This window comes from Microtus ochrogaster, chromosome 2 (genome assembly GCF_000317375.1).
Source record: "Microtus ochrogaster isolate Prairie Vole_2 chromosome 2, MicOch1.0, whole genome shotgun sequence".
Taxonomy (NCBI): domain Eukaryota; kingdom Metazoa; phylum Chordata; class Mammalia; order Rodentia; family Cricetidae; genus Microtus; species Microtus ochrogaster.
The window spans coordinates 28933399-28961339 of NC_022010.1; the positions used below are offsets into that span (position 1 = coordinate 28933399).

The 27941-nt window shown below is 37.7% G+C and overlaps 1 protein-coding gene across 4 annotated transcripts in view; it reads left to right on the forward strand.

Moving 5' to 3' along the window:
• The window catches only part of Pan3 (poly(A) specific ribonuclease subunit PAN3), a 116015-nt gene that overhangs the window by 81393 nt on the left and 6681 nt on the right, over positions 1 to 27941 (forward strand). For 3 of the 4 annotated variants that reach the window (XM_005344710.3, XM_005344711.2, XM_026784952.1), the window contains 11 exons: positions 6706 to 6953; positions 7362 to 7466; positions 8514 to 8571; positions 11875 to 12036; positions 12364 to 12480; positions 12570 to 12671; positions 15750 to 15915; positions 17076 to 17166; positions 22419 to 22558; positions 25139 to 25268; positions 25647 to 25711. In XM_005344710.3, coding sequence (XP_005344767.1) covers positions 6706 to 6953; positions 7362 to 7466; positions 8514 to 8571; positions 11875 to 12036; positions 12364 to 12480; positions 12570 to 12671; positions 15750 to 15915; positions 17076 to 17166; positions 22419 to 22558; positions 25139 to 25268; positions 25647 to 25711 — 1384 coding nt within the window. The remainder of the gene's footprint in view (positions 1 to 6705; positions 6954 to 7361; positions 7467 to 8513; positions 8572 to 11874; positions 12037 to 12363; positions 12481 to 12569; positions 12672 to 15749; positions 15916 to 17075; positions 17167 to 22418; positions 22559 to 25138; positions 25269 to 25646; positions 25712 to 27941) is intronic. The other variant, XM_013350949.2, reaches the window with a different exon arrangement.

Genomic DNA, 27941 nt, shown 5'->3' on the forward strand with positions numbered 1-27941 from the left:
CCAGCCTGGTCTACAGAGCTAGTTCCAGGACAGGCTCCAAAGCCACAGAGATGTCTCGAAAAACCAAAAAAAAAAAAAAAGAATTTAATTAATTTTTTCCAAAGTCTACTCGTTTGTGTGTAGTTTATGCTTTTTTTTTTTAACACTAGTTAACGTAAATGAGGTACATTTTGTGTATGTTCTATTTCATTGCTCCCCTGCCTCATTCAACTAGGTCATTGGAATGATTTGGTTATTAAGTATTTTTGTTGGTATTTAGTTTACATATTGTAAGACTAAAACCTTAAGTGTGCATGTGGCTCACTTGATTTTGGTGTAGTCACAAGACTGCAACTGTGACTATGAGTCTGTGCACTTCTCTTTCCCGTCTTTAGAGCCACAGCTCTACTTTTCTATTCTTAGGCTTGCCCATTTGTGAACTTCTTGCAAATAGTATCTTGTACTTAGTGGTCCTTATGTACTTGGCCATTTTAATTTAGTGTTTTATAGTTCCCATAGTAGTGGGGTTCTTGTTTGTTGTAGTCTATGCAGTATACCATATCCCACTGAGCTGTTTCTTAGTTGACAGATATTTGGATTGGTTATACTTAGTATGATCATGTGCTATGGGCATTCATGTACATTCCTTGCATGGACATATGTTCTTACTGCTACTGGGAAATACACACAGTTTTGGAATTTTCAGGACATGGTAACTTTAATAACTTAAAGAACTGCTATATTCTTTGCAAGATCACTGCACCACCATTTTACATTTCTGCCAGAAAGAATAAGAGCTCAGATTTCATCCTTCCTCACCAGCAGCATTTGTTACCATGCTCTTAATTGACTGTAAGCATTCTAGAGAATGCTAGGGTATGTCATTGTGGTTCTGATTTTCATGTCCCTAGTGTTATGTTTCTTTACATATGCTCAATTGGCATTTATATGTTGTCTTTGAAGATATCTCTGGTCAAATTACTTGATAGTTATTTAATTCAGTTGTTTTTATTGTGCACTCTAAATGGTTCTCTTTCTATTGTACACACTAGACTTTTACTGCAGCCTTCCTGCCATGATCACTCCTTACAAAGTACACAAATGTAAGTTCTTATTAGTCCCAGTTTGAACATTTTACATGTTTTCCTTTATTGTTTGTGCCGTAGGCATCAAGACCATTGCTCAGTTGAAGGCCACAGGGGCTTACACCTGTTTTCTTCTTACAGTTTCATGGTTTTAGTTTTTAGGACTTTCAGTTTGATTTATTTGTTTACTTATTTGGTTTTTCAGGGCAGGGTTTCTCTGTGTAACAGCCCTAGCTGTCTTTTAACTCCTTTGTATACCAGGCCGGCCTCTAACTCAGAGTCTGCTTGCCTCTGTCTCCTGAGTGCTTTGGGATTAAAGGCCATTACGCCTGGCTCTCTCTTTCTCTCTTTATATACATTTAAAAAGCTGTCCTACATATAATATGAAATTTGTATTGAACATGATGTGTTTTGTTTCTCTTTTATTACTGTTCCCCCGCAAGGCAAGGCCTCCCCCTTGTGATCCTCCTCCTGAGTACTTGAATTACAGGTGTGTGCCATGATAGCTGATTTGTTGTGATTTCTAGGTTGATCACTCTAAGGTTTTAATTTTCATCTTCCTAAGTAAAAAGTACAAGATATTTTTTTTTCTTCCTTTTCTCCACTTGTTTTTCAGTGCTGAGGTAGAACCCAAGGATTTGTGCTCACTAAGCAACCCCTTTGTCATTGAGCTACACTGCCAGCAAGTACTAATCTTTAATGGCTTTTAGCTTATCTCCTTTCTCAGTATTATACTTTTCTAGAATTTGACCTCCATTTTTACTTTGAAATATCTCAGACTTTTTTTTTTTTTTTTTTTTTTTTTAGTAATATCCTCCGACTCTTACACTCCAGGGTTTTTAGGTAAGGAATTGTTTTCCTAATGAATTGGTTGTTGAATTGTTTTTTACCACAAAAATTCCAGCGATGAGTTCTAAAATAGACTAGTGTTCTGGTGTGTTTTCCAGTTCAAGTAGAGGCCTCCCCCCCCCCCCACACCTACACACCTACCTTCTTCCCCTCCCTTTCTCCGCAGAGCCATTGTTCTTAGAATTTATTGATGAGGTATGTATGGTTTTTTGTTGGTGGTGTTCTGTTTTATCTGATTGAATATTGCTTCTTCAAAACTTTTTTTCTCCTGGATGTTCAACTTCATTTTATATTTTATATCTCTTAGTCAGTCTTTTGTACTCTTTAGTTTCATTTTTATCTAGTCTCCTTAATGTCTTTTCTTGATCTCTTTAGTTCACCTTCTGAGAGCTTTTTCTTTCAATTTTTATGCTTTTGCTTTTTTTTTTTAACTTTTAGAGAGCTTATTTGCTCTGTTGATTTTTGTATCCTTTTTTTTAATAGCGAGAGTTATTTTTTCATAGCTCCCTGTACATGCTGATGTCTGGGATATTTTGTATCAGTGCGAATTCTCATGAATATTGTGCATTTGAACTTTATTACTTTTTGATTTCTGAAATAGAATCTAGCTTCATGTCACAGGCTGGCCTTGAACTGGAAGTCCTGCCTCTGCATCCTGAGTGGTAGGATTATTGGTGTGTGCCACCATTTAGGTTTGAGTTCCCAAGTGGGATTGCTTTTTGGGGACCATGCATGCACTCTCTGAGAGTGGAGGCATTCACCAAGGTAGTGTAGTGCTTCCTTCCTCTAAGTGTCTGTCTGTATTACATTCCTGTAAGGTCCCGTCTTAGGCCTGTGCATGAGATGTATATAGGTTGACTGGTATTGTTCTAATTTGCAAAGTACAGTTTAACTTGAGTAGTGCCTACAGGGCGTAATGTTCCAGTTTTTTCAAATCAAGCTCTGCCCATTCCTTCCCTTCTGTACAAGCAGACTCCCTTTTCCTTCTCTAGCTCTGTATTCACTGCTCTTACATCTTTTCCAGAGTCCTTGCTTTGCACAGGATTTAGGTTCTGTTCTCCATGTGCTATGGACTCAAGGCTATATTTCAAATACCTTCAAATTATGCTTTAGCTCTTCATCTTGTTTTTTATTCCTAACTGTATTATAAACTCTTGTGTGGGACACTCTTTTCTGGTACTGTGTATCCATAACTGCCATCGGGTTGAAGAGGGCATTTGTGTGCTCTTGTTTTCCAGAAACAGTATTATCCAAACTACTTGTTCTATTTGGGGGGGAAATGATTGAGTTCGTATCTATTATTAGCTTTTAATTTGTATAATCTCACTTAATTTGATGAATTTTTTTATTATTGTTTGCAAGTCTTTTTTTGTTTCTCTTAAGATTTCTAGAGAAATCTGGCTGGGCGTGGTGGCACATGCCTTTAATCCCAGCACTTGGGAGGCAGAGGTATGCAGATCTCTGAGTTTGAGGCCAGCCTGGTCTGCAGAGCAAGTGACAGGACAGCCAGGGCTACAGAGAACTACTTTCTCAAAGAACCAGAAAATAGTAATAATTTAGAAATACAATTACGCCTCTAAAAGCAATGGTACATTTTTTTTTCCATAAATCAGCCTGAGTTATCTGTCTCTCATTTCTTTGCTTGCTAATAGCTTTGAGTTTCTGTCTACCTCTGTGTTGTTGCTCACTTCTGTTTATATGGACACTTTCCAGGTGCTCTACAATAGTTTATGCTTATGGTTACTTAGATTTTTGAGCTTGAAATTATAGACAGTGTCACCCTGACCATGATTGACAAAAAAAGGTAATTCAGAAATTATGATGGTGAATATTGTTAATTTAAGGTATTTAAAATATATGTTTTTATTCCTCTAAATTGTCTTCTGTGCTGATTTGTTACGTGTTACTTACTATGATTTAGCGTTCTGTTGGCTGAGTGCCAGTGTGCTGTAATAACCACTGATAATCCTTCTCATAAGGAAAGACAGAAATTGCAGGTGGACACTGACATGAAATGGAATTTCAAACGAAGGAATATCATTTGCCAATACCATTTTTAGTAGGGGACTTTTTTTTCTGTAACAAGTAGAGTCTGAATCCTTTCAGAAATTATTTTGTGATTAAAGATGTGGAAGGGAAAGTGTTTTCAGGTAGGAATTTTTTATTATTAATTAAAGTATTTTTGAGACAGTATCTTTCTGTTTGACCCTGGACAGACTGGAATTCACTTTGTAGATTAAACTGACCTCAGATGTGTTATTCTCCTGCCTCTACCTTGTGTGTGCTGGGAATTCAGGTGTGTGCTTAGCCAAGGGCTCTTAATTGTGGATCATCTTCTCCTGATTAGGCAGTTTGTTCATTGTAAATCAGTACCCTTGTGTGTGACTTGTTTATGTAGTATTTTTCTACTCCATGCTGTTGTGTTTATTAACAGGCATGTCAAGGTACATTGTTGTTTAAGCACTTAATGTGCGAATTCCTCCTTGTTCTTTAATATTCTATAAATATGTGAGTGACACAGTGTCAGTTTTGTAGGTAATTTTACCTTTAGCTATGTAAGTGTCCACGTGGGTACTAGCTAATGCTCAGTGGCAACATGCTTTAGTTTCAGCGTATGTGAGTAATTCTAGTAGAGACTACAGCTTTGCATTAAAATAGTTTCACAAGGCCTGGTGTTGGCAGCACATGCTTTTAATCCCAGCACTCTGGAGGCAGAGGCAGGTGGATATCTGTGAGTTTGAGGCCAGCCTGATATACAAGAGCTAGTCCCAGAACTGTTTCCAAAGCTACAGAAAAAAACAAACAAACAAAATTATCAGAATTGAGAATGATTCAGCGAAGTCTTGATACTCTGTAGTGTAAATTCTGCTTGTGCAGCTTTCCCTCCCCACTCCCCTTCGGTGTTTGTCGTGGCATGTATTTAGTCTTACAGACTTGATTTGTGTTCTAATTCTATACCTACGAAGGGCCTGGACCTTCCCATTAGCTTAGCTACATCTCCTCCCACATAAGCCAAGTCATCACTGACACTACTGAAATGGCTCCACATTCTCTTTCTTGTCTTGCAGATGAGATAAAAATTGGAGTTGATTGAATCTGAGTTTAAATCTTGTCTGTTAATCTGTATTTTTACTTATAATTCTTTTGGCCTTTAAGTTAGTTTGCTCATCTGTGGTATGAGGATGAAGTAGGCTGATGCTCAGGAAAACGTTTAGATTAGTGCCTGACATGGATTAGGGGACAGGACCACTGCCACACACAGTGCTGATAAAAACAGAAAAGTAGTGAACTAGTTTGTTCATCTTTGACCTTCAGGATTTTCCTCTCAGGGATACTTAGAAATTAGCTTTAGGGGAAACTATGTAAATTCAGTCCATATTATTAACTAAGTAGTTTTCTTTTTTTAAAAAAAAAGCTACAGAGTTTTAAAGTTTCTTCTGAGGTATTTGAAATTTCTGATCTTTTTCATTGTTGATACAGCAGAAGCTGAATTATAGCAATTGGACAGTGCTTGGTTGAGAATTTGCAGTTGACTTGCATTTGAGTCCTGACTCCTTGTTGGCTTTGTATATGTGTCTTTGATTAAAGGACATAAACTCTGTGTCTAGGTTCTGACTTGTATTGTTACTACCTAGCCTACCTGCTTGCTGGTAGGTGCGCATAAACTGTTGCCATCATTGTGTTGAAGCCCTTTCGAAATGCAAAGTGCTCTTTAGAGACATCAGTTTTGTTCACCTTATTTTCTGAAAACAAAGCCTTGATGTCTTATGAGACACTACAAATTGAAACACATCCCATTAATAATAGCTCTATGGCCAAAGGTTTTTTGGGCTTTCTGTTTGTTTGTTTTTTCCAATTGTGAAAGTTTTTAGACATTCCCGAAATAGCAAACAGTTTTTGGACAAGTGCGATTTGTAGCTCTAGATCGCCTGTTCCATCTCAGCTCAAACCAGCCACCTTCATTAAACCTGTGACTAACTCACCTGGCTCTAGTTAATTTGCATTTCATCTGCATTTATGCATGTTGTTATCAGTATATATGTTCTGTTTGAGTGTTTTGTAAATCATCTTATGCTTTTACATGTTACTCGTTCGTTTTCTCAGCTGGCTTGGAATATTCCAAAGGGTAAAAACATTGTTTCTCCCTCCTGCAGCATTTGTGGGAGAGGGTACTTTGTTTACGTGGTGTCCTTGGGCTGTGGTTGAGTAACTTGCACTTGGACATGCATTTGCCCCAATTTCTAGCTAATTGGTGTATGCCTAGAGTTACATACAGGCATCAAAACCGGACTTATTTAAAGATTTGGTGCTTAATCTGCCACCATGTATTTTAACATAGTCTTAGCTGTTATATTTGGCTGAAGAAATTTAGTAGATTTTTATTAATTTGAATTTTAATACCGTAATATTTAGGGAATTGTGTTGTTTGGGCAGTAATAAACAGTTAAAAAAAAACTTGAGAAAAAGCTATTCAAGAGCCTCAGTTCTGGTAGTTTTCATTATTTCATTAAATTAATTTGTTAAATTTCTGGTGATTCTTACTATAGGGTTAGGTTATCGACTTTGATAAGAAGCAGCCTGTTGCTGATTCATTCGGAAATGACTATATTAAGAAAAAGAAACTCCTTTGCCTTTACTTTAATTGGTGTTTTCCTTAAAACAAGATTTTTTTTTCTTTGCACTTTAAGTTAATGTTTCTTCCACACGAGTGTTTACATTTTATTTTCAGAATTTTTTTCCCTCTAAAACCAATCTGTTGCTCCACTAAGACTCTATTTTGCATCTTCCCCAGGAATGTCACTCTCTGCTGGATCTTCCCCTCTCCATTCCCCCAAAATTACTCCACATACCTCTCCTGCTCCTAGAAGAAGAAGCCACACTCCAAACCCAGCGAGTTTCATGGTGCCGCCTAGTGCCTCCACTCCTGCCAATAACCCTGTTTCTCAGACTCCGTCCTCTGGTCAGGTGATCCAGAAGGAGACTGTCGGAGGGACGACTTACTTCTATACGGATACAACTCCAGCACCTTTGACTGGAATGGTACGGCTCCCATTACAGAGGGAATTGGCACTCTTAGGAAAGCTGCTCCTCACTAACGAGAAGGGCACCCATCATATTGAGAGGTTTATAGGGATGGGAAAACATACTTTACTTTTTTAACTCATTTAAAGGCCTAGTTGGGCCTGAAATTTTATAGCTGAATAAATATTTTTCTTCTTAGACTTTTTAAAATTATTGTTTTAAAATAAAATCTAAAATTATCGAAATAGAAGATTTACAAAGTGAATTTTTTCAGAAAGTATTCTTCTAACAGTTGTTGTCTGAAGTGTTTAGTTCATTATTATTAAAACATTTCAAATGTATCAATTTTTTGCTATCAGATAAAAATTAAACTTTTATAATGGAGAAAAACCAATGATTACATTTTCCTCCTCCTTGCCATTTTAGGTATTTCCAAACTATCATATTTATCCTCCAACTGCACCTCATGTTGCTTATATGCAACCAAAAGCAAATGCACCTTCCTTCTTCATGGCTGATGAGCTCCGACAGGTATGCTTTTAGAAGCTAGGGCAGACACTGATTATTGGCTATGCTTTAGAGCAGGAGAATGGATGTTCAGGCCACTGTCTAGTCTCACACCATCACCTAAGCAAGGAGATTTAGAACATGGAAGTTTTGTGTATGTTTAAGGAAATCTTAAATAATGTATTAGAGTATGAAATATAGAATTTAGTATTTAAATGTACTTCTTTTCTGTGCTTTGTGTTCTTTGTTCAAAAAGGACTCTTTACATGGGTTGCTTTGTTTGTTTGTGTGTATATACATGCTTACTTGAATATATTAGGGAAAGCGTATGGAAGTTAGAAGATTTGTGGGAGTTGATTTTTTTTCCTTCCACCATGTGGATTCTGGGTACCAAACTCAGATTAATGAGGCTTGACAGCAAGTGCCTTTCTCACTGAGCCATCACATAGAAAGGGTTCTTTAAATAGAGCATACATAATTTAAATGGTTTCTAACCTTACAATTATTGCTAATAGTTTGATATAGTAAACTTTGCTTTGAATAATCTAACAAAAATTTTAAAGTTTTACAAAATAGTTTATTTTGTTTTAAACAACTTAGATATTCTTGATATTTATAGCTTTTTACATGTGTGTTCTCAAAAATATTTTTATTTTGCAAAAGGTTCTCTAAGTGTGTGCATGCATGTATACGTGAATGAGTGTACGTGTGCAAGTTATTTCTTTTTGCAGTGCTGGGGATAGAATCCAGGACCTTGTGCATGCTAGGCAAATACTGGGCTACATCTCCATTTTCTGTGTAATGATTTTAGAATGAATTATTGATGAGGTTAATAGATCTTTTATGTATTTCATTCTGATTTATAGCACCTTTTTTTAAATGTAAACTCAACCTCAATTATGGTAGCAAGTCTATCTAGGGTTTGAATTTATATATATTAATGTCTCTAGAAATGTTATAGGCTTATTAAAAGTAGTAAATAAAAAATATTTAGTTACAGTGAAAAAAATCTAAGATATCAGAGGCTCTACTTATAATCTGTTATTTAATATGCTTGTTTCTTGTTCTTAGGAGCTGATCAACAGACATTTAATAACAATGGCTCAAATTGATCAAGCAGACATGCCAGGTAAAATGCATATTGATACACCTCCACCCTCACCCCTGGCAGAGGCAGGCTCTCGGAGTTTGAACCAGGACAGCCTGGTCTACAGAGGGACTTCCAGGACAGCCAGGGCTACATGGAGAAACCCTGTCTTTGGGGGGTAGGGGGAAGAGAAAAAGAAAAAAACCCACATAAGTGGGTGGGGTGTATAACTGGATCATATATTAAGCCCCATTTAAAAAAAATTAATAGATTAACAGCTTATATGCCTAAGAACTTTTAAAACTCCCACTGTTTATACCAGTATCTAGAGAAAGCCTTTTAATAGCTTAAACAGTAAAAGCCTTTAATAGGTCCTATATAAGACACAAAGAAGCTTTTTTTCCCCTGGGAAGAAATACTGGGCTCAATGGAAAGCATTTACCTGGAAAGTGCAAGCTCTCAGGTCTACTCCCCAGCACTGTAGGCTAAAATCACAAGAAAAAAAACACTGATGAGTTTTACTAAATTAAAACTTAAAAAAAAAAAAAAGACACAGAGACACCTGCTGTAAAGAACTAAAGCTTGGAAGGAGATATTTGCAGTCTGAGCAACTGACAAATAATAGACAAAAGACCTGACCAAACAGCTCACCCGGAAGATGGCTAAAGATGAATGTGGGCATTTTATGGACAATCCTTATAGCCAACAAATGTGTCACAAGAAGGAAATAAGGAAATGATCTGATAACTTGTCAACATATAATAGGCTATATATAGATCCGCATGTTCTCAGTAATGATAGCTTAAATTGTTGAACCTGCAACTGCTTTAGAAAACTCCAACTGTATATCTGTATACCATTTACCCAGCACTTCTGATTCTAGATCAAGGCAAACTTTGGTCGTTTCAAGGAAGCACATATAAAACAAGCTAGCAGCTAAAAGTGAATGGGTATGAGTCGAAAACTTTTCTCTAAAGTTTGGACATGACACAAATGCCACTTTTACCTCTTCCATTCAAATCTGTACTTCAAGCCTTAGCCAGAGAGAGCACTCAGGCAAGAGAAAGAAATAAAGGCATCCGATTAGAACTGCAGCTCAGAGAGTTTGTCATACTTGCTATAAAAACAACAAGACTATTCTAGAAAAGTTCTAGAACAATATTCTAGATTCAGCAAAGTTATTGGATACAAAACCAACATTCAGAAATAGCTTTTTCCACATAGCCAATAAATAACAAATAAGCATATACCAGTGATGGAATAAGTTTAACAAAATAGTTTGAACTATTTGTCATGGAATCCCTGAAAGAATTTGGGATGCAATGGAAGGGTGCCCTACGTTTGTGGACTGGAAGGACAGTGCTATTAGGATGTCCACACTAAGATACAGTGAATAAATGAGTAGAACCCCCCTCCCCCCCAAAAAAATTGTTTAGGGGCTGGAGAGATGGCTCAGAGGTTAAGAACATTGCCTGCTCTTCCAAAGGTCCTGAGTTCAATTCCCAACAACCACATGATGGCTCACAGTCATCTGTAATGGGGTCTGGTGCCCTCTTCTGGCCTGCAGGCATACACACAGGCAAAATATTGTATACTAAAAAATTTGTTACATGAATCACTCAAATAAAAAATAGTAAAAATCAGAATACTATTTATATGTATCTGTTCTTCATGCTCCACTTCACACAGGTTTGAAAGTAACACTGAATCAGTCAGTACTTGTTTTATACCTGAGTTAAAACGCCACCTGGCATTAAGCACCAAATTACCAGAGCCTCATGTATGCTTCTTATCATTGAGCTACATCCCCAATCCTCAATCTGTAATTTGGTGATTCATGTAATTTCCATAATGAATCAAAAGCTATCTTACCCAGCTATCTTACCAAGACTTAATTTATGTCAAACCCATAAATATACTGAACACTTTCTACACATTAGTAATATAGTATTAATGAAATTGAACTCTTCTCTGGAGAAGCTTAGAGACAAGGAAATATAAACAAATTTTTTGGGTTTTTTTTTTTTCTTCTTCTATTTCTTCTTGACAAGGTTTCTCTGTAGCTTTGGAGCCTGTCCTGGAACTAGCTCTTGTAGACCAGGTTGTCCTCGAACTCACAGAGATCCGCCTGCCTCTGCCTCCCGAGTGCTGAGATTAAAGGCGTGCGCCACCACTGCCCAGCAGGAAATACACACGTTTATATAAGACATTATACACAGAATAGCTGTTTCAAAAGCAGAGTTTGTCATAGCACTGACTCTTAGACTCTAAAGAGAGAGTTGCAAGAACAGTTGAATTTGCTAATTACTAATATAGGAAAGGGGGCCGTGCCTGAGGATAGATAGTTGGAAGTGTTTCAGAAAGAACCAGCCCTTTGTTACTTGAAAATTAAGACTGTTGAGAGTGGGCTAAACTAGGTGAAAAGGAGAGTGCTTTGTGCTCAGGTCTGGGCAGACTGGAACTGGAGCTCAAGAGAGCTGTGTTCAGTGAGTTCATGAGGAAGCTTCAATGCAGCATAGGGGCCTTGAAATTCATTAGATCTAAGAGTAGTGTATCACAAGTTCAGCAGACTGAAGGAAGGACGGAGCTAAGCATCTTGTATTCGTAGCCTTTTTGTTCTGTGACCATTTTCAATCATGCACAGCTACCGCACACAAATTCAAAATGTACAACTTCTAAAACCAGATAGAGTATGCTATGAAATCCCTGTGTATTGAACAGAATTTGTCTTTTCCTGTATATTTGTTTGGTGTTAAAACCATGGTAGCCGTTAAAAGGTTGTTGCAAATACCTGCTATAGCTGATTTCCCTCTTGTGCCTTCACCTGACTATTTAAATACATTGTCAGCACTGGTTTATGTGCACCTCTTCTTAATTACTGGAGCAAGCATAGTTTCCTTCCGTTGTTCTTACTTGAGCCGGAGGTTTTTAAGAGTTTGGTGCCATCTGTCATGTTTATAGGTACATTCTTGCATACTGATTTAATGCTGCTTATTTCAAATTTCTTTATACTCTAAAGATAATGACAAATCTTTGTTTTTATTAGAATAAAAATGTATCAAGTAATGACTCATTTCTGGTAATTATTTCTGAAAACAAAAATCCTATATTTTGCTGCCAGGAGACTGGAAATAACTTTGAGCATGTGAACTTCACTTGTGCTTTGGCTACTTTGTAAGCTGGTTTACTGGTACTGAAGCTGTACTTAGTTTTATAGACTTGTAAGTTCTACACTGTGTTCTGATACAGATCTATTAAGATTTGTCAGTGAATATCGATGGATTTGATTTCTTTTATATTGTGAGTGATTTATGAATGAAAATTGTTTTTCTTTGACTTACTCAGCAGTCCCCACAGAAGTTGACAGCTACCATAGCCTCTTCCCTCTAGAACCACTGCCACCCCCTAACCGGATACAGAAATCAAGTAATTTTGGGTATATAACATCTTGCTACAAAGCTGTAAATAGCAAAGATGATCTGCCATATTGCCTTCGGAGGATACACGGTAAGGAAGATGGGTCTCTCTGTCAGGAGTGTATTACTTGAACTAAGATTGTCCACACGCTCCTGGAAACAGGGCTGTATTTATCACACCCTTTGGAAGACAAAGAAGGTTTCTTTTCCTTTACTTCTATTTTTGTTTTCTTTCCTTTCCTTCTCTTCCCTTCCCTTCCCTTCCCTTCCCTTCTTCCCTTTCTCCTTTCTTTTCTTTCTTTCCTTTCTTTTTGTCCCCAAATGAAAATTGATGCCTTACAGGCAAAATAAACCATTTTAGAAATTTATGTTTCTCTGTCATTTGTGGTTGATTATAGTAGAAAATTTTCTTCTATAGGTTTTCGTCTTGTCAACACAAAGTGCATGGTCTTGGTTGATATGTGGAAAAAAATTCAACACTCAAATATTGTGACTCTGCGTGAAGTGTTTACCACTAAAGCATTTGCTGAGCCCTGTAAGTAACTGGTCCTGTGGTGGTTCTGCTCATGAATTTCACTGTCTCAAGCTGGACTTCTGTGATGTGTGTTTCTGTTTTCTTGTAAGCTCTTGTGTTCGCATATGATTTCCATGCTGGAGGAGAAACTATGATGAGCAGACACTTTAATGACCCTAATGCAGATGCCTACTTCACAAAGAGAAAGTGGGGTAAGAGAGATGTGAGCAGACAATGCTTTGATGCATGCTTTTCTTCTGGGGAAAAATAGTTTTGTATTAAAATATATTGAAATTTATTCTTGTCATTTTAAGAACCCTACTGTACCTTTTTTAAGGCATCTTAAAGAATTGGGATTGGTTTGCAGCAAGTTAGGAGAGTGTATGTATTGACTCAGATTTTATGTCAGTATCTTTTTTGTACCCTGTAAACATAATTTGATAGTCTTACCATCCAGTGTTCCCATATGATAAGTTTTGAAACTAACTTCCCAAAACATAGGCTTTTGTTTGTTACATGTCAAGTCAGGTTTTAAGTAACTTTACTTAAATGAAGTATTTTTTTCTGCTCCTTTTCTAATATTTAAAGTCATTTTATATTCCAACTATTTAAAAAAAAACCTAAAAATTTGTAATTAGAGTCTAAAATGTGCTTATTTTGAGGGGAAATGATACCAGAAAAAAATACCAATCCATTTTGAGGTGTCGAAACTTAAATTTTTGTGTATGATCTCACTTTGTAGTGTAAAGCCAAAAATGAAGCATCGCATTGGTAGTTGTGCTTTAATCCTAAGGTTTTCTTGAATACAAAGCATAATACTTGGGTTTGTTCATAATTGTGTTTTCTGCACTCTGACAGCTGAAAGGAGAGAGCTGTGGTTACACAAGCATTGGACAGTGTGGTCCTGTCTCTCTTTGTCGTGTCACACAGTGGAGGATGTGGTACAAATTTTCCTAAAGATGAATATGGTTATGGCTTGATTTTATTTTAATAACAACCTGTGAAGTGGCTGGCTTTGATTTATAGCTGTCTTAACCTGAGCACTGTTGCCATTTGGGCTACATCATTTGTTTTGTAGTAGCTCTTTTATAGTGCAGGTTATTACCTGCCTATTGGATACCTCTCTACCTCATCTCTGATGCCAGAGAGATCTGCAGACATTACCAGCGTTCTCTATTGAGAACTACTCAGAGCATTTTGCCAATTTAAAATATCTGTATTCTGCTCTTATATTTCAAACAATATCTCAGTGTTTACATTTTCTCAGAATCAGTCCTTCCATTTTACATTTCCCCCCTCCCCCCATTTCTTGACAGGTTCTGTGTAACAGCTCTGGCTGTTCTGGAAGTCACTCTGTAGGCCAGACTGTCCTCCAACTCACTGAGATCTACCTGCCTCTGCATCTGAGTGCTGGGATTAAAGACATGTGCCACCACCACCCAGGCCATTTTACACTTCTGTAACCTCCCATAATACACCATACACACATGAATGTCTATTGTTTTCTCTTACTATAAGATCATTGTTTTAGCAACTTATTTAAAAAGGTGAATTTGTTAGAAGTGCATTATTTAGAAGATGGGGATGATGTGAGATAGAGAAATTATATTTATATAGACACATGCATATATACATATTATAGAGATCATATATAAATTATAGAGATTAAAATCATGTGAAGTGATTGGCACAGTTAGAATTGAATCTCACGGGATATAAGCCCTATGTGTTTGCTTCAAGTCCTCACTCCTGTAATCCTAACACTTAGGAAGCTGAGACAGAAGGATTGCCACAAGTTGGAGGGCTACACCATAAGATTCTGGTCTTAAAAACAGAATAGCTAGGTATAATAGCTGGTGTAATCTCAGCACTTAGAAGGCAGGGGCAAGCAGGTCTCTGAGTTCAGGGCCAGCTCATTCTCTTTGTAGTAAGTTCCAGACAGCCAAAGCTACGTAGACTTTGTCTTAGAGTTGTTTCCATGAGACTGGAGAGATGACTCTTGTTTAGAGCATTGGCTATTCTTCCAGAGGTCCTGAGTTCAATTCCTAGCAACCACAACTATCTATAATAGAATCTGATACCCTCTTCTGGCCTGCAGGTATATATGCTGAGCACTAATAAATAAAATTAAAAAAAAAATAAGTAAGTTAAAATGTTTTTTAAAGTACAAACTTCTTTTCCTGGTCGTGGTGCTTTGGGCTAAACTGCAGGTTTTATGCATGTTGAGCTGTACACTTGTATGGCTCTCCCAGGTCCTCTGACATGATCTTATCAACTTCTGCTAAGAGCTATTTGGAGAATTCTAAGTCATCTTTGTAGAGTGTAATGTCTTCATTCTATCCAAATTGAGATGAAATGGTTCATTTTATATGTGCTTATTAAAAATGTTGTAATTACATAGTCACTATTTTTTTATTCATGATTTTTGAAATAAGGTCTTGTTTTGTGACCCTGAGTTCTTATGTAGACCAGCCTGGCCTGAAACTTGGAGCAGGCATCCTGATTTGCTTCCTCAATGCCAGGATTATATGCAGATGTCATGACACCTGGCTTGTACTTTCTATTTATTATAATTATTTGTAATTAACCATTTGACTTTCACATTTTTAGCCTCATTCACAGAAAGTTGGTTTACAACCATGTGGCTACAAGATTATGTTCAGGGAAATAATTAACAAAATCTGAATTAAGTTTTTATGTCTGTCACTTAGTTAAATATTGACATTGACCGAATAGGTATGATGAAAAAGCAGTTTAAAAGCTGGGGATGGGGGCTGGAGAGATGGCTCAGCGGTTAAGAGCACTGGCTGCTCTTCCAGAGGTCCTGAGTTCAATTCCCAGCAACCACATAGTGGCTCACAACCATCTATGAGATCTGGTGCCCTCTTCTGGCGGGAAGGCATACACACAGACAGAACATTGTATACATAATAAAAAAAATTAATTTTTAAAAAAAGCTGGGAATGGAACTCAGTGGCAGAGCTGTTGCCTAGTATGTGTGAGTACATAGGTTAAATTCCCAGTACCACAAAACAGACAGACAAAAAGACTTAGAATAAATAGTTGTTAGAATAAAGACAACTACTTAGAGTAGTTTGTTTCATCATTCTTAAGGATACTGCTTTTTAAATTTTTGTTTTTGTTCAACATCTATTTGGTCAAAAGAAATAGTTGTGAGATCTCTGCTACTTTAACATTATAAAACCCATAATCTCACTTTTAGAAACACTTGGCTTATCTGTTCAGTTTTTACTGTTCTGAACGTGCATAAAAATTTATTTGCTTTCTAGGCCAGCATGATGGACCACTTCCCAGGCAGCATGCTGGACTATTACCAGAGTCTCTCATTTGGGCATATATTGTCCAGCTGAGTTCTGCTCTGCGTACTATTCATACAGCAGGTTTGGCATGTCGAGTAATGGATCCAACCAAGATTCTGATAACTGGCAAAACAAGGTACTTAGCATTTTGAATTTTTTTGAATCTGGGTTTCTGTCTTTTTTTAAATTTATTTAATTTTGAGTCTGCAACTGTTCTGCCTATATACATGTATGCATACTACATGTGCTTGGTGCCCAGGGATGCCAGAAGGTATTGGGTTTCCTGGAATTACATATGGTTGTGAATACTTCTGAAGTTTAGCAAGGTATCTGGGAATAAAGAGACGGTATCAACACCACTTTCTCGTGTAGAGACATCATTCTCAATATGGCCGTAAATCATCCGTAGACTGGAAGAGCTTCAAAACTGTTCCTCAGTTTGCCTGTTTGTTTGTTCGTTTTGTTTGATTTTTTTTTTTTTCCTTTAGCCTTTGATTTTTCAGAGGGTTTCTCTGTGTACCCTTGGCTGTCCTGGAACTCTTTCTGTAGACCAGACTGACCTTGAAGTCACAGAGTTCAGCCTGCCTCTGCCTGGGATCATCAAGTTGCCAGATGATTGTTGTTGGTTAAGTTCCAGGCATTGAGAATAATACATTGAGGAAGCAAAGACCTTAACTTCACCTAACTTTTTAGTTGCTATAACTTTCTTGAGAGTTGCTTTGAGCAGTGCAGCATACAGAACTGAATATTGTAGCTGGACCTTGGGGTTCCTATCTACAGTCTCATTATTTGGGCTGTAACATAGACCTTTTGTGTGCACACCCAGTAGAAACCAACAGCAGTAAAGCCCAAGGGTGTCCTGGTCTGTGTTTTCTGTTACTTGCCGAAGAAGTTCTTGACTTTCTGAGCTTAAGCAATGACATTAGACTGTGCTGTGACACTTTCCCCTTAGTCTGGTGAAGCCACGAAGAGGTTTTAGTTAATGTATGTAATATGCTTGGAACAGTGCCAGCTGTGTCTTTAGCAAGTGCTGGGAAGTAAACAGTTTCCTTTCATGAGTAACTCAAAACAGCTTTATCATCCTGACTTTTACAACTACAGTCACACCATTTAATATCTCTCAGTCTTAGTTTCGTTATCTCTGAAATGGTTGTTTTTGTGGGTGGGGAGGATGGAGATGAAAGTTATAGTTATTAACATTTTAGGTTTTTTCTTAGTACTAGGAAATGTTAAATATTCATTAGTATATACTGGGAGAAGTATAATTATTTTCTTTGAATTTTTTGGTCCTTACAGGTTGCGAGTAAATTGTGTAGGAGTTTTTGATGTTTTAACATTTGATAACAGTCAAAACAATAATCCTTTGGCATTAATGGCTCAATACCAGGTGAGTAAGAGTTTTTTATGGGTATTTAAAGCTTATATTGTTTTTGTTCTTTTAAGTTAACCTTGGTTTTAAAGTATTCAGGGTTTTAAGTCTCAATTCATTCTTGAGTGGTGTCTTAACCTCTGTGGTTTAATTAGTGCAGCCTTACTGTTGAAACAGACAGAATAAATAACCATTAGTCCAAGCAGAGACTAGCTGTTTAGCAATGAAATATATTTGTCTCAGTCAGATGAGTACATTATATTAGATGATACTACTTGTTTCACTTTTTTAGACCTACTAGTTTACTAATGCTGTCTCACTGTATTATTTTCAAAGAAGTGACATCAGAGCACCCTGTTCTGTGTTTTTCTTTTGTTGCTATTAAGTTGTTACTTCTTGCATATTACCAGAATTTATTATTCTCTAAATTCATTCTGTTACTGAATCAGTATTCAGACTCCACAGTGTTCTTAGCTATTTTGTTGTTTATTTCCTTATTAATATACTACTGTGTAGAAGTACAGAAACCCAACCCTGAATCTGGGATTGTAGTTCAGTGGTAGAGTGGTTCTTAGCATACCCAGGCTCTGCATCGCTAGTACTGCAGAAAGCAGCAGAGAGACTGTCACTGTGAGGAGTAGTAGGAGTAGGTACTTATTTGGATTACTGTGTAAATATCTTGAGTATTTAAAGTAAATTATTTATTTTAGTCCGTTTGTCATGCAGTGCTTCACATTGAGATCTGTAACTGTCATTAAAGTTGATTTTTAGGCCTGGCGTGATGGTGCACGCCAATAATCCTAGCATTCGGAAGGCAGAGGCAGGTGTGAATTTGAGGCCAGCCTGGTCTACAGAGCGAGTAACAGGACAGACTTCAAAGTTACACAGAGAAACCCTGTCCCGAAAAAATACAAATAAATAAATAAATAAATAAGCTGAGTTTTAGTTCTTTGTGTAAGAAGTCATATTTATTTGTGTTTAGACGATTGTTTACCCGGGGTTTGATGCAAGGCAGAATGGTTTCATCACATGTAGACATACTTCCCCTTGTTCTCCTCTTTTCAACTTTTGTTTGTTTCAAAAGAAAGTTTTAATTTACTTTAGTGTAAAACAAAATTTCAGAATAAAAAGGTAAGAAATAGAATCCTATGTAGTCTTCGGTCTTCAGCCTCATGAACTAGTCTATGGCCATTGAACTACAAGCCATGCTGTCTGAGGTATAGTGGCACTTTTGCACACATTCTCTGCACACCTTTTCTATCTTAATTCCTCTTGGCTGTGCCTGCCTTACCAGGCTGCCTTGATTGGTACTGGCATCTGGTAGGCAATGTGGGGAAGAATTCTGATTCACATGCACACACATCTCCAGAAAGCAATTTCTTTCATCTAAGTGTGGTTTATCCCATCAAATTTTTTAAAATATATATTTATTTATTTATTTATTTATTTATTATGTATACAATATTCTGTCTGTGTGTATGCCTGCAGGCCAGAAGAGGGCACCAGACCCTATTACAGATGGTTGTGAGCCGCCATGTGGTTGCTGGGAATTGAACTCAGGACCTTGGGAAGCGCCATCAGTGCACTTAACCACTGAGCCATCTCTCCAGCCCCCTATCCCATCAATTTTTTGTGGAATGTTAGTTGTTAGTGACTTTTCTTCTGCTGTGTTATACTTACTAAGTAATTAATTGGCCTAATTTTTTTTTAATCCCAAAAGTGATTGATTAACTAGGTGTGGGTAGTTCATGCCTCCAGCTATAGCACTGAGGAGGAGGTTGGAGGTTAGATAGTGAGTTTGAGATGAACATAGTCTATCTTAAAAGTGAGCCAAAATTGTAACGGAGTACTACTGAGTACTAATGACCTGCTTGTGTCTAAGAAAGTTGTACCACTACATTTTTGGGTAATATTTAGAACCAGTACTACCAGAAATCTAGAAACATTTCATCCATACTTAAAAATGAAGCTCATGCCTTAGATTTATCACGGCTGTTTTTAATAGAATTGTTTTTTTTAAATTAGTATTGGACTACGAACCATACATATAGTCCTATGTTTAACCTTCAGCACCAAAAATATCATTTATGAATATAAAATAAGACTAGTTTGAATTTTATTTTCTGAATCACTTTTTTTTTTTGCAAATGGATACTATTTCACATAATTTATTGTGTGATACTTTATAAAAGGGGAGAGATTACCTTGAATTACAAGTGACCGACTATTTTATAAACCTGGGCTTTTTTTTTTTTGTAAGTCAGAAACTGCTTTCATTTATAAACTCTGTCAGCTTTCAGCCAATTGTCACTTTCTTTATTTTTCAGCAAAATGAATTTATTGGGTTTCTTTCCAGTTTTTGTTGTTGTATATATTTAGGTTTTTTTATATAAATTATTATAATGAGGCATAGTTAAGATTTAAAGATGGTCCCAAAGGGGGCATGTATTGACAGGAGAGGGCTCAGCAGAGAGTTTCTTGTAGTCTATTCTCATAGTCTGTTTCAGACGCGTGACTAGAGACTGACTTTCAGTCAGATAGACTTAAGTAGAGCCATAGATAGAATCAGAGACAGAAACACGAAACCAAGAATCAGGAAGAAACTGAAAATGATTTGGGGGGATACATCCTGAATTCAGCAAGTGGAGGCAAAACCTGATGGAGGTAAGAAGCAAAATAACGAATACAAAATCATTTAGCTGAAAAATAAGGTTAAAAAAAAAAAGTTCCCAAGTTTCTAATGCCAAAATCTCTTAACTAATGAAGACTTTTTTATTAAAAAGTAAATTGTAACCTAAACCGGATTATATCATGTGTATATTTTATTTCTGAAAGTGAATGTTTCCATCCAGAGTCAGTTTTAGAGAGGAGAAAATATTCAGAATAGACATTTGTTTCTTTAAAACCTCATAGTTCTCCAGCTGCCTTGGGCCTTTGTTTTCACATAGGGAATAATGAAGTATTCTAGGAAGGAGGCATCATATGGGATGGGGCCAAACTGAGACTTGTTTCAAAGGATAGGAGGCTATCTTTGGCACAGGCTGCTAACACGCTGAGTACACTGGATTGAAACCATGTAGACATGCCCAATATTCCATATTATTCAAAGCTAGAATTTCTATAATTTCATCAATATAACCTGGGACGTTTGCTTATTTTTAAGGTGACTGAAATGCCTCCTGGTCATTCGTAGCATCCCGACCAGACAGGCATGATAATAACACCATCCTGTGCTACTGCCTGGGCCAACTCTGGCATGAATCCCAGACTTCTTCCATCAAATTCAAAATATTTTATAAAGTTAGTCAGTTTTCCTGATCATAAAAGCTCATGTGTAAAATGTCAGATCCACAGTAGTAGTTTTGAGTAAAATGTTGAGTTTGAACAGTTAAGTGTTTTTAGTAATGCAGTTTGGCCTCAGCTATATTTAGATAGCATGTTAAGGATAGCCATCTTGTCTACAGTTCACTGATGAGTGCCTTACATTCCTGGCTTCCCAGACACACTCATTTCATACCTTTTCAGGCCACTAGAAACATTATCAGTAGGGACTTTGAGAGATGCTACCCCCTAGAACATCTCCCTAATATATAACACCAAAATGCAGGCAAGGAGGGGACCACAGGGCATCATTTTTGTTTGGTTTGTGTTTACGTTCCTCGGGTGATTTTAGTGTATGACTAGATTCGCAAACTCCTGTAGTAAACTGATGCTTGGGAGATGAATGTTTATGCACTAATTGAGATGATACTTCAAATTTTTAAGCATTTATGGAAACCCTCAATAGAAGTCTGGGCGGTGGTGGCACATGCCTTTAATCCCAGCACTTGGGATGCAGGGGCTGTCAGATTTCTATGAGTTCGAGACCAGCCTGGTCTACAAGAGCTAGTTCCAGGACAGGCTCCAAAGCTACAGAGAAACCCTGTCTCGAAAAAGAGACCCTCAGTAGAAATTGCTTCAAATGTATTCCATGCGTAGAGCAACTACATTCTTCTAGGAAAGTGATGGTTGTGTTGCAGAGGGCTACTACTGCGGGGGACCATTCTGTTTCATGGAGTTGTAATAAGTATGGGAATCTTTTGGGATCAAGCAACCCTTTTACAGTGGTTACATAGCAGATATCCTAGGTATCAGATATTTACATTACAGTTTCAACAGTAACAAAATTAAAGTTATGAAGTAACAATAATTTTATGCCAAGTGGTGGTGGTTCTTTAATCTCAGCACTTGGGAGGCAGAGGCAGGTGGTTTTCTGTTGAGTCCGAGGCCAGCCTGGTTTACAAAGTGAGTTCCAGAACATTTGGGGCTACACAGAGAAACCCTGTCTTGAAAAACCAAAAAGAAAGAAAGGAACGAAGGAAAGAAATAAATGGAGGGAGGGAGGGGAAAGGAAGGAAATTTATGGTTGGAGGTCACCACAACAAGAGGAACTATATTAAAGGGTCACAAAATCAGGAATGTTGAGAACCTGTGTTTTTGAAGGAAAGCTTCAGGGTAGCTCATTTTAAAAACAAGAAATAAGAGAAAAAAAGAATTCAAGGCATATTATATTTGTGAACAAAAAAATAAGTGTTTTGGGAAGCAAAGACTCAGGGTGTTGTTGAGGTCTGTGCTATTTTGATGTTTTATGATACGTGTGCTCTGAAGTCAGGTGAGTGCTTGCTTGTGTAGTGTCTTGTCTTAACATTCACATGGCCATGTTGGACTCATGAAATGAGAAACCTATCTGTTTAGCACAGCATTCCTAGCACGTAATGGCCTCTCCCGTTCTGTGTAACAGGGGAAAGTATCAGCTGTATTTAAATTTTCAGAATAAAAATACAAATTCTGTGGCAAGCTAGATGGCTCAGCCGGTGAAGACATTTACTGTGTAAGCCAGGTGACCTGAGTCATCTGGAGCCATTGTGAAGGTGGAAGGAGAAAACTGACGTCAGGGTTTCTTGCCACCTATAACACATTTCGCCATTCCCTAAAGCTGTTAAAGCAGCAGTCCATAATTGGAATAGTGGTGTTTGTTAAAGTGTGGTCCTTTCACTAGGAGACTTGGAAGCTCTAGATATTTGGGGCTTATGCATTAACTGAGACTGTGAAAGAGTGGCTTGGAAATCTTTTCTCAGGTCATAGTGATTCTAACAAGTAACCGTGCTGAGAACCTGCCCTGAGCGCTCTCTCTGTATGTTTATGATGTGCTTTTCCTATTAGGAGTTTGGTGTTCAGTGTATTGAAAGTGTACCTGTGAAGTAAAAATTATGTTTATTCTCTCATGTCAGCAAGCAGATCTGATATCATTAGGAAAAGTTGTGTTGGCTTTGGCTTGCAACTCTTTGGCAGGAATTCAGCGAGAGAATTTACAGAAAGCCATGGAATTGGTGACAATCAACTACTCCTCTGACCTGAAGAACCTCATCTTGTAAGTGTTAACATATCATGAAGCAGAGTGGTCCTCTGTGATTAATATAGAGCTTTCCATAGGAGTCTCCCACTGTTTAGAGTCAAGCAGACACAAACAGCTGCTGATGTTCTAATCTTTATTGCTAACTATATATTTCTTACAGTGAATTCATAAGCCAGTTTGTTTCAATTAGGCACTTGGTTGGAATACCCTTTAGAGTTTTATGGACACATACTCATCTCTAGCTCTTGGGTTACATTAGTTATATTTCAAGAACACCACTACCATGTATGTAGCTCTCAGTTAAGTCATGGACAGTACAGACAAAACATTTTTGCCATCTCTCAATTCCCTTGGCCAGTATTGCTCTAGTTAGTGAGAGATACTGTCGTGCAGCCTCCTTCACTGTCCAGTTATGTATATGAACCTCTGGTCCAGGAGTGTAATTCAGAGAATGGAAGAGTCCAGGAAATCTTTAAGTTTGGAATGAATTTGACTTAAGAGAAACCCATTGTGGACTACTATCAGCACCGAAGGACCCCTTACTAAACTCTAGTGAGAATATCAGAGGGAGGGCAAACAACCCTGATTACAGCTGAGTTAACTTAGGGGGAAAAGATGCTAGGACAACTCTAATTTCCCTATTATGTTCTAAAAGCCATTAGAATTTATTGATCCTAATCAATAGTCTCTTTTAGCTTTCAGTGATCCCTTCTGCTCTTTCTGTGTAGCCCTGGATGATCCAGTTTCTTTTTGGACCAGCCCTGGGGTATGGAACTGGGGGATGGAGGATGGGGCTGCCCACCTGTTCTTTGTTAAACTGGCTTCCCTGTCTTGTTTGTGAGACCCTGGAAGCCAGTACTTGCCTGGGACCTAGAAATAATCAATTAAGATGATGCAGCTTTTGGGGGGAAAAAGTTTTTAGTATGATTCTAGTATTAGTTTGCAAAATCCAGATTGTTCCAGACAGTTGCAGAATATAATCTCTAAATACTCCCTTTTGAAAAGGTAGGAGCTGAAGGTAGTAATTAAATTCACTTTATATTAACAATTATTGAAAGTAGATAATGATGTGTGAGGCTTCATATACAGTTCTTTTTAGGTACTTGACAATGCATAGAAAAAAGTAGTGAAAGCCATCCTTCACTAGTGACAACATACTAATGTCTATAGAGCTACATAAGGCACTTCTGAACTTCTTGACATGAATTGCACTTAATTCTATAATATCTCTGTAAATGGGGTATCATTATTAGCTCCATTTTAGAGACAAAACTGAGGCACAATAAGGTAGAGTAGGTACTTTGTCAAGGTGTAACATAGCTGCTAACAGGTTTTAGTATGATTAGATAAATGTAAATATCAATGCTCACAGTGGATAACTAAGATAATTTGTGTGGTTATAATCATTCATCTACATATCAAAAGAATGTTTACTATTTGCCAGAATGTGAGGATACTTTAATACGATATCATAACTTTCATCCATCTTTAGATACTTACAAAAGACATTTAAGGGACTGGAAACATGGCTCACCAGTTAAGAGTGTGTGCTGCCTTTGCAGAGACCTGAGTTAAGTTACCAGTGCCCATATCCAGCAGCTCAGAACTACCCGTAACTGCTCCAGGGGATAAAATCCTTCTTGTGACCTTCATGTGTATCTGCACTCAGGTGTCACGCCTCACCACCACACAGACACAAAGTTTTAAAGATGTTAACGATAAAAGCAAGTGAACTGTTTGCAGGCAATGATAAGGCCTGTAATGACAGTTTCCTGAAGCATAGCTGCAAGGAGGTGAGAGAAGGACTTCCTTTTAGAGTGAGTAGTGGCCAAGTGATTGACCATTACTGTATTCTGTAGGCAGCTCTTGAAAGAGCAATACTTTCTTTCTACCTCAGTGATGATGGAAGAAGCGAACTGGTCCCTTTTTGCTCTTAGAGCCCTTAGAGCTCTCTCTATATAGAGTTCCTGGAAGTGACAGGTGACACATGAAGTCATAGAGCAGAGGACAATTTCTTTTGGACAACTACATTTTTAGACAATTTAAGATTCATTTTTTAGACTAAAAAAAATATTTTTGGTTAGGTGCAATGGCATGTGCCTGTAGTCCAAAGAGTATGAGGCAAGATGCTCACTTGAACCCAAGAGTTTAAAACTTGCTTGGGCATCGTAGCAAGCAAGACCCTATCACAAAAATAGCAGCAGGTTATCTTTGAAGAACAGGAGGGGAAATTCCCCACCCCTCAGCCTTCCAGTGTTTCACACCCTCAGATTTCACAGTCATTTCATGTAGCACCATTGAAACAAAGGGCTTAAGGGTGGAAATGGGTAAGTGTGGCCCTCTTCTACTTAAGCTTTTCACATCTATAACCTTGAACACACAGGGAAGAGCTATCTGGACAGTTAAAATATTCCAGGGAACAGAAGTAATAAAACAGTTAAGTTTTAACAGAAGTTTTAAAACAGTTAATTTGCATGAAAAATATGTTTTAAAATTATGAACACAGATTATAGTGACAGCAACATCTGTGCGCCTGTGGCTGTGTTGTTCTTAACTTGCACTGGCCATTCATGAGATTCTTCTCTGTCTTGATAGGTACTTGTTGACTGACCAAAACAGGATGCGGAGTGTAAATGACATCATGCCTATGATTGGTGCTCGGTTTTATACTCAACTGGATGCTGCTCAAATGAGAAATGATGTCATCGAGGAAGACCTTGCTAAGGTAGAGTCTGGTTACAAGTTACCATGTAAATTGGCATACAGTACTCACTGTGCCAGCTAGCTGGGACTACAATACTCTTGTCCACACTGGGTGTTAGTTTAGTCTCTAATGAATATCCTATTCATTCTTGACTTTAATCATGTAACCAAAGTCTTGATTTTGTTTAATGTATTTTAAATACTTCCTAGAATTGATCAGTTGCATAATCTCCCTGAGTATGACTGTACACAAAATAGGCATATGTGTAAGAGTGGAACCCAAAAGTGTGGGTGTTAGAATTTACTGCATAAGAATAATATGGGGACAAAAGTACCATTTTAAAAACTTTCGTTTAGCTAGAACATTAACACTCTCTCTTTTTTTTAAATGTCTTTATAGGAGGTTCAAAATGGAAGACTATTTAGACTTCTAGCAAAATTGGGAACAATCAACGAGAGGCCAGAGTAAGGATTTACAGTATTTACAGCATGTTTTAAAACCAAAGGAACTAATTTGCATAAGGAATGAATGGACTACCTAATGTTTTTATTTGGAAAAGGAAGAAGTTCTTAATGAAGTGACCTTAATACTGCTAGCCATTAAAGAACTGTTTCAAGCCACAGCCCAAGTGTGGTTGTTCTTATGACCTTGTATGCCATATTAGTAATCAGTTGTGTGTGCAGATAAGGGAAGGCGATAGCAAGTACTATCTCATGTAGGAAGCCTGATCTCATCTGTTTATCTTGGTGAGTTGGAAGACATTAGAAATCTCTTGGCTGTAGCATTTCTCTGCTTTTCTATGAAAATGCATTTTTATAGATCTGTCATGTTGTTAATAGAGGAACATCATCATTTCATGCTGTCCCAGTTCAGCCTTGCTTTTAAGTTAGAGGTTTTTTTTTGGTTTGGTTTTTTTTTTTTTTTTTTTTTTTTTTTTTTGGTTTTTCGAGACAGAGTTTCTCTGTGGCTTTGGAACCTGTCCTGGAACTAGCTCTTGTAGACCAGGCTGGTCTCGAACTCACAGAGATCCGCCTGCCTCTGCCTCCCGAGTGCTGGGATTAAAGGCGTGCGCCACCACCGCCCAGCCTAAGTTAGAGTTATCAGACACAGAGTGTGTGTCTGCACTTTGTTAATTCTTGAACCAGGCTGAACACAGTTGTAGTTGTGATTGTCTCTGGTCTCATAGAAGTAGACGATGACTGGTGCAGACCACTGCTTGTGGGCTTTCTTTTCTCCCATGGAATTAGAACCTACTTACCTGTTTGGTTTTTTTTTAAGATTTATTTTTATTTTACATATATGGGAATTTTGTCTGCATGATATCAGGCATTACACGCATGCCTGATGTCTGAGGAGGCAGAATATGGCATCAGATTGCCTGAAACTGGAGTTGTGAATCACTGTGTGTTTGTGGGTTCTGAGAATCAAACCCAGGTCTCCTGTAAGAGCAGCCAATGCTTTTAACCACTGAGTATCTCTCCAGCCCCACGTGGCTGTTTTCAAAATGAAGATTCTAAATTAGGATTCTCTCCCAGTCATCTTCCTAAGAAGATATATGTGTTAACCAGTTCTTGAAATCTTGTTTATAGCATTTTCATGTCTTCACTCCTGTACGTCAAAATGTAACTCTTCTGTTCTGTGACTTTGTCTCAGTATTTAGCTCACCCAGTGACACATCCCCTATTTTTAGCGTAGCACTCTTCACCATCCTAATGCGGATGTCTGAGTTCTCTGTTCTTGGGGTTGCCTTGCTGAGTGTGCATGCCATTCTCAGTGAAGCAGAAGGGAAGCACAGCGACAGCTCTTCTGGAGTTTTCTTAGTTGTTCCCTTGGGGTCTGTAATTGTTCCATGTAACATCAGTTTTCTTCAACACTTCACAGTGAACTCTGTGTCAGAGTTAGGAAATAGTTTGAAAAGTCCATGGCAACCTAGCAGTTCATTCCCACCTCCTGTTCTCATCCAGCTGGTTGTGCCTCACGGCTGCCACATTCACACTTTAGGCCTGGCACATCTCTCTGTTTGGGGTGGCGGGGTGGTCCATCTTTGTTTCTCTCTTTGGAGTAAAGGCCCTGTTGCTTGCTTTCTTTCTCTGATTTATTTTTAGTCAGTGTAGCACACCCTTTTGTAGAACACACCTTTCGCAAGGGGTGAATCCATGAGTCTTTTGCAAAGCTAAAGTTTTCTTTGTTCCTATTTTTTACATATTATTAAATGATTATATATAAAATTCTAGATTGTCCTTATAAAATTCTATTTACATTTCTTAATATGTTATATATGAATTTTCAAAAAGTTTTGTGGTGAAAAATATCCTCACTCTTCATATCTGATATCCTTAGTCTACCAGTTGTCCCAACCCTGACTCGTTTACTTGTAAAAATCTTATATATATCTAAGGTTAAGAGTGCAAATATATTGTTTATTTACCCTTTTAAAGTACATATACATTGTCACTTCTCATTGTATTAATTTCTGCTTAGCTCTATTTGTAATTAGGCAGAATCCTACATGATACACCTGTCTGACCTGCTTCTCCCTCTGGATGGAGGCATAGTTCCTGTTTAAGAGAACTAGAGTTGGGTGGTGATGGTGCACGCCTTAAATCCCAGAACTCTTGAAGCAGAGGCAGATGGATCTTTGTGAGTTCAAGACTAGCCTGGTCTACAAAGCAAGCTTCCAGGGCAACCAGGGCT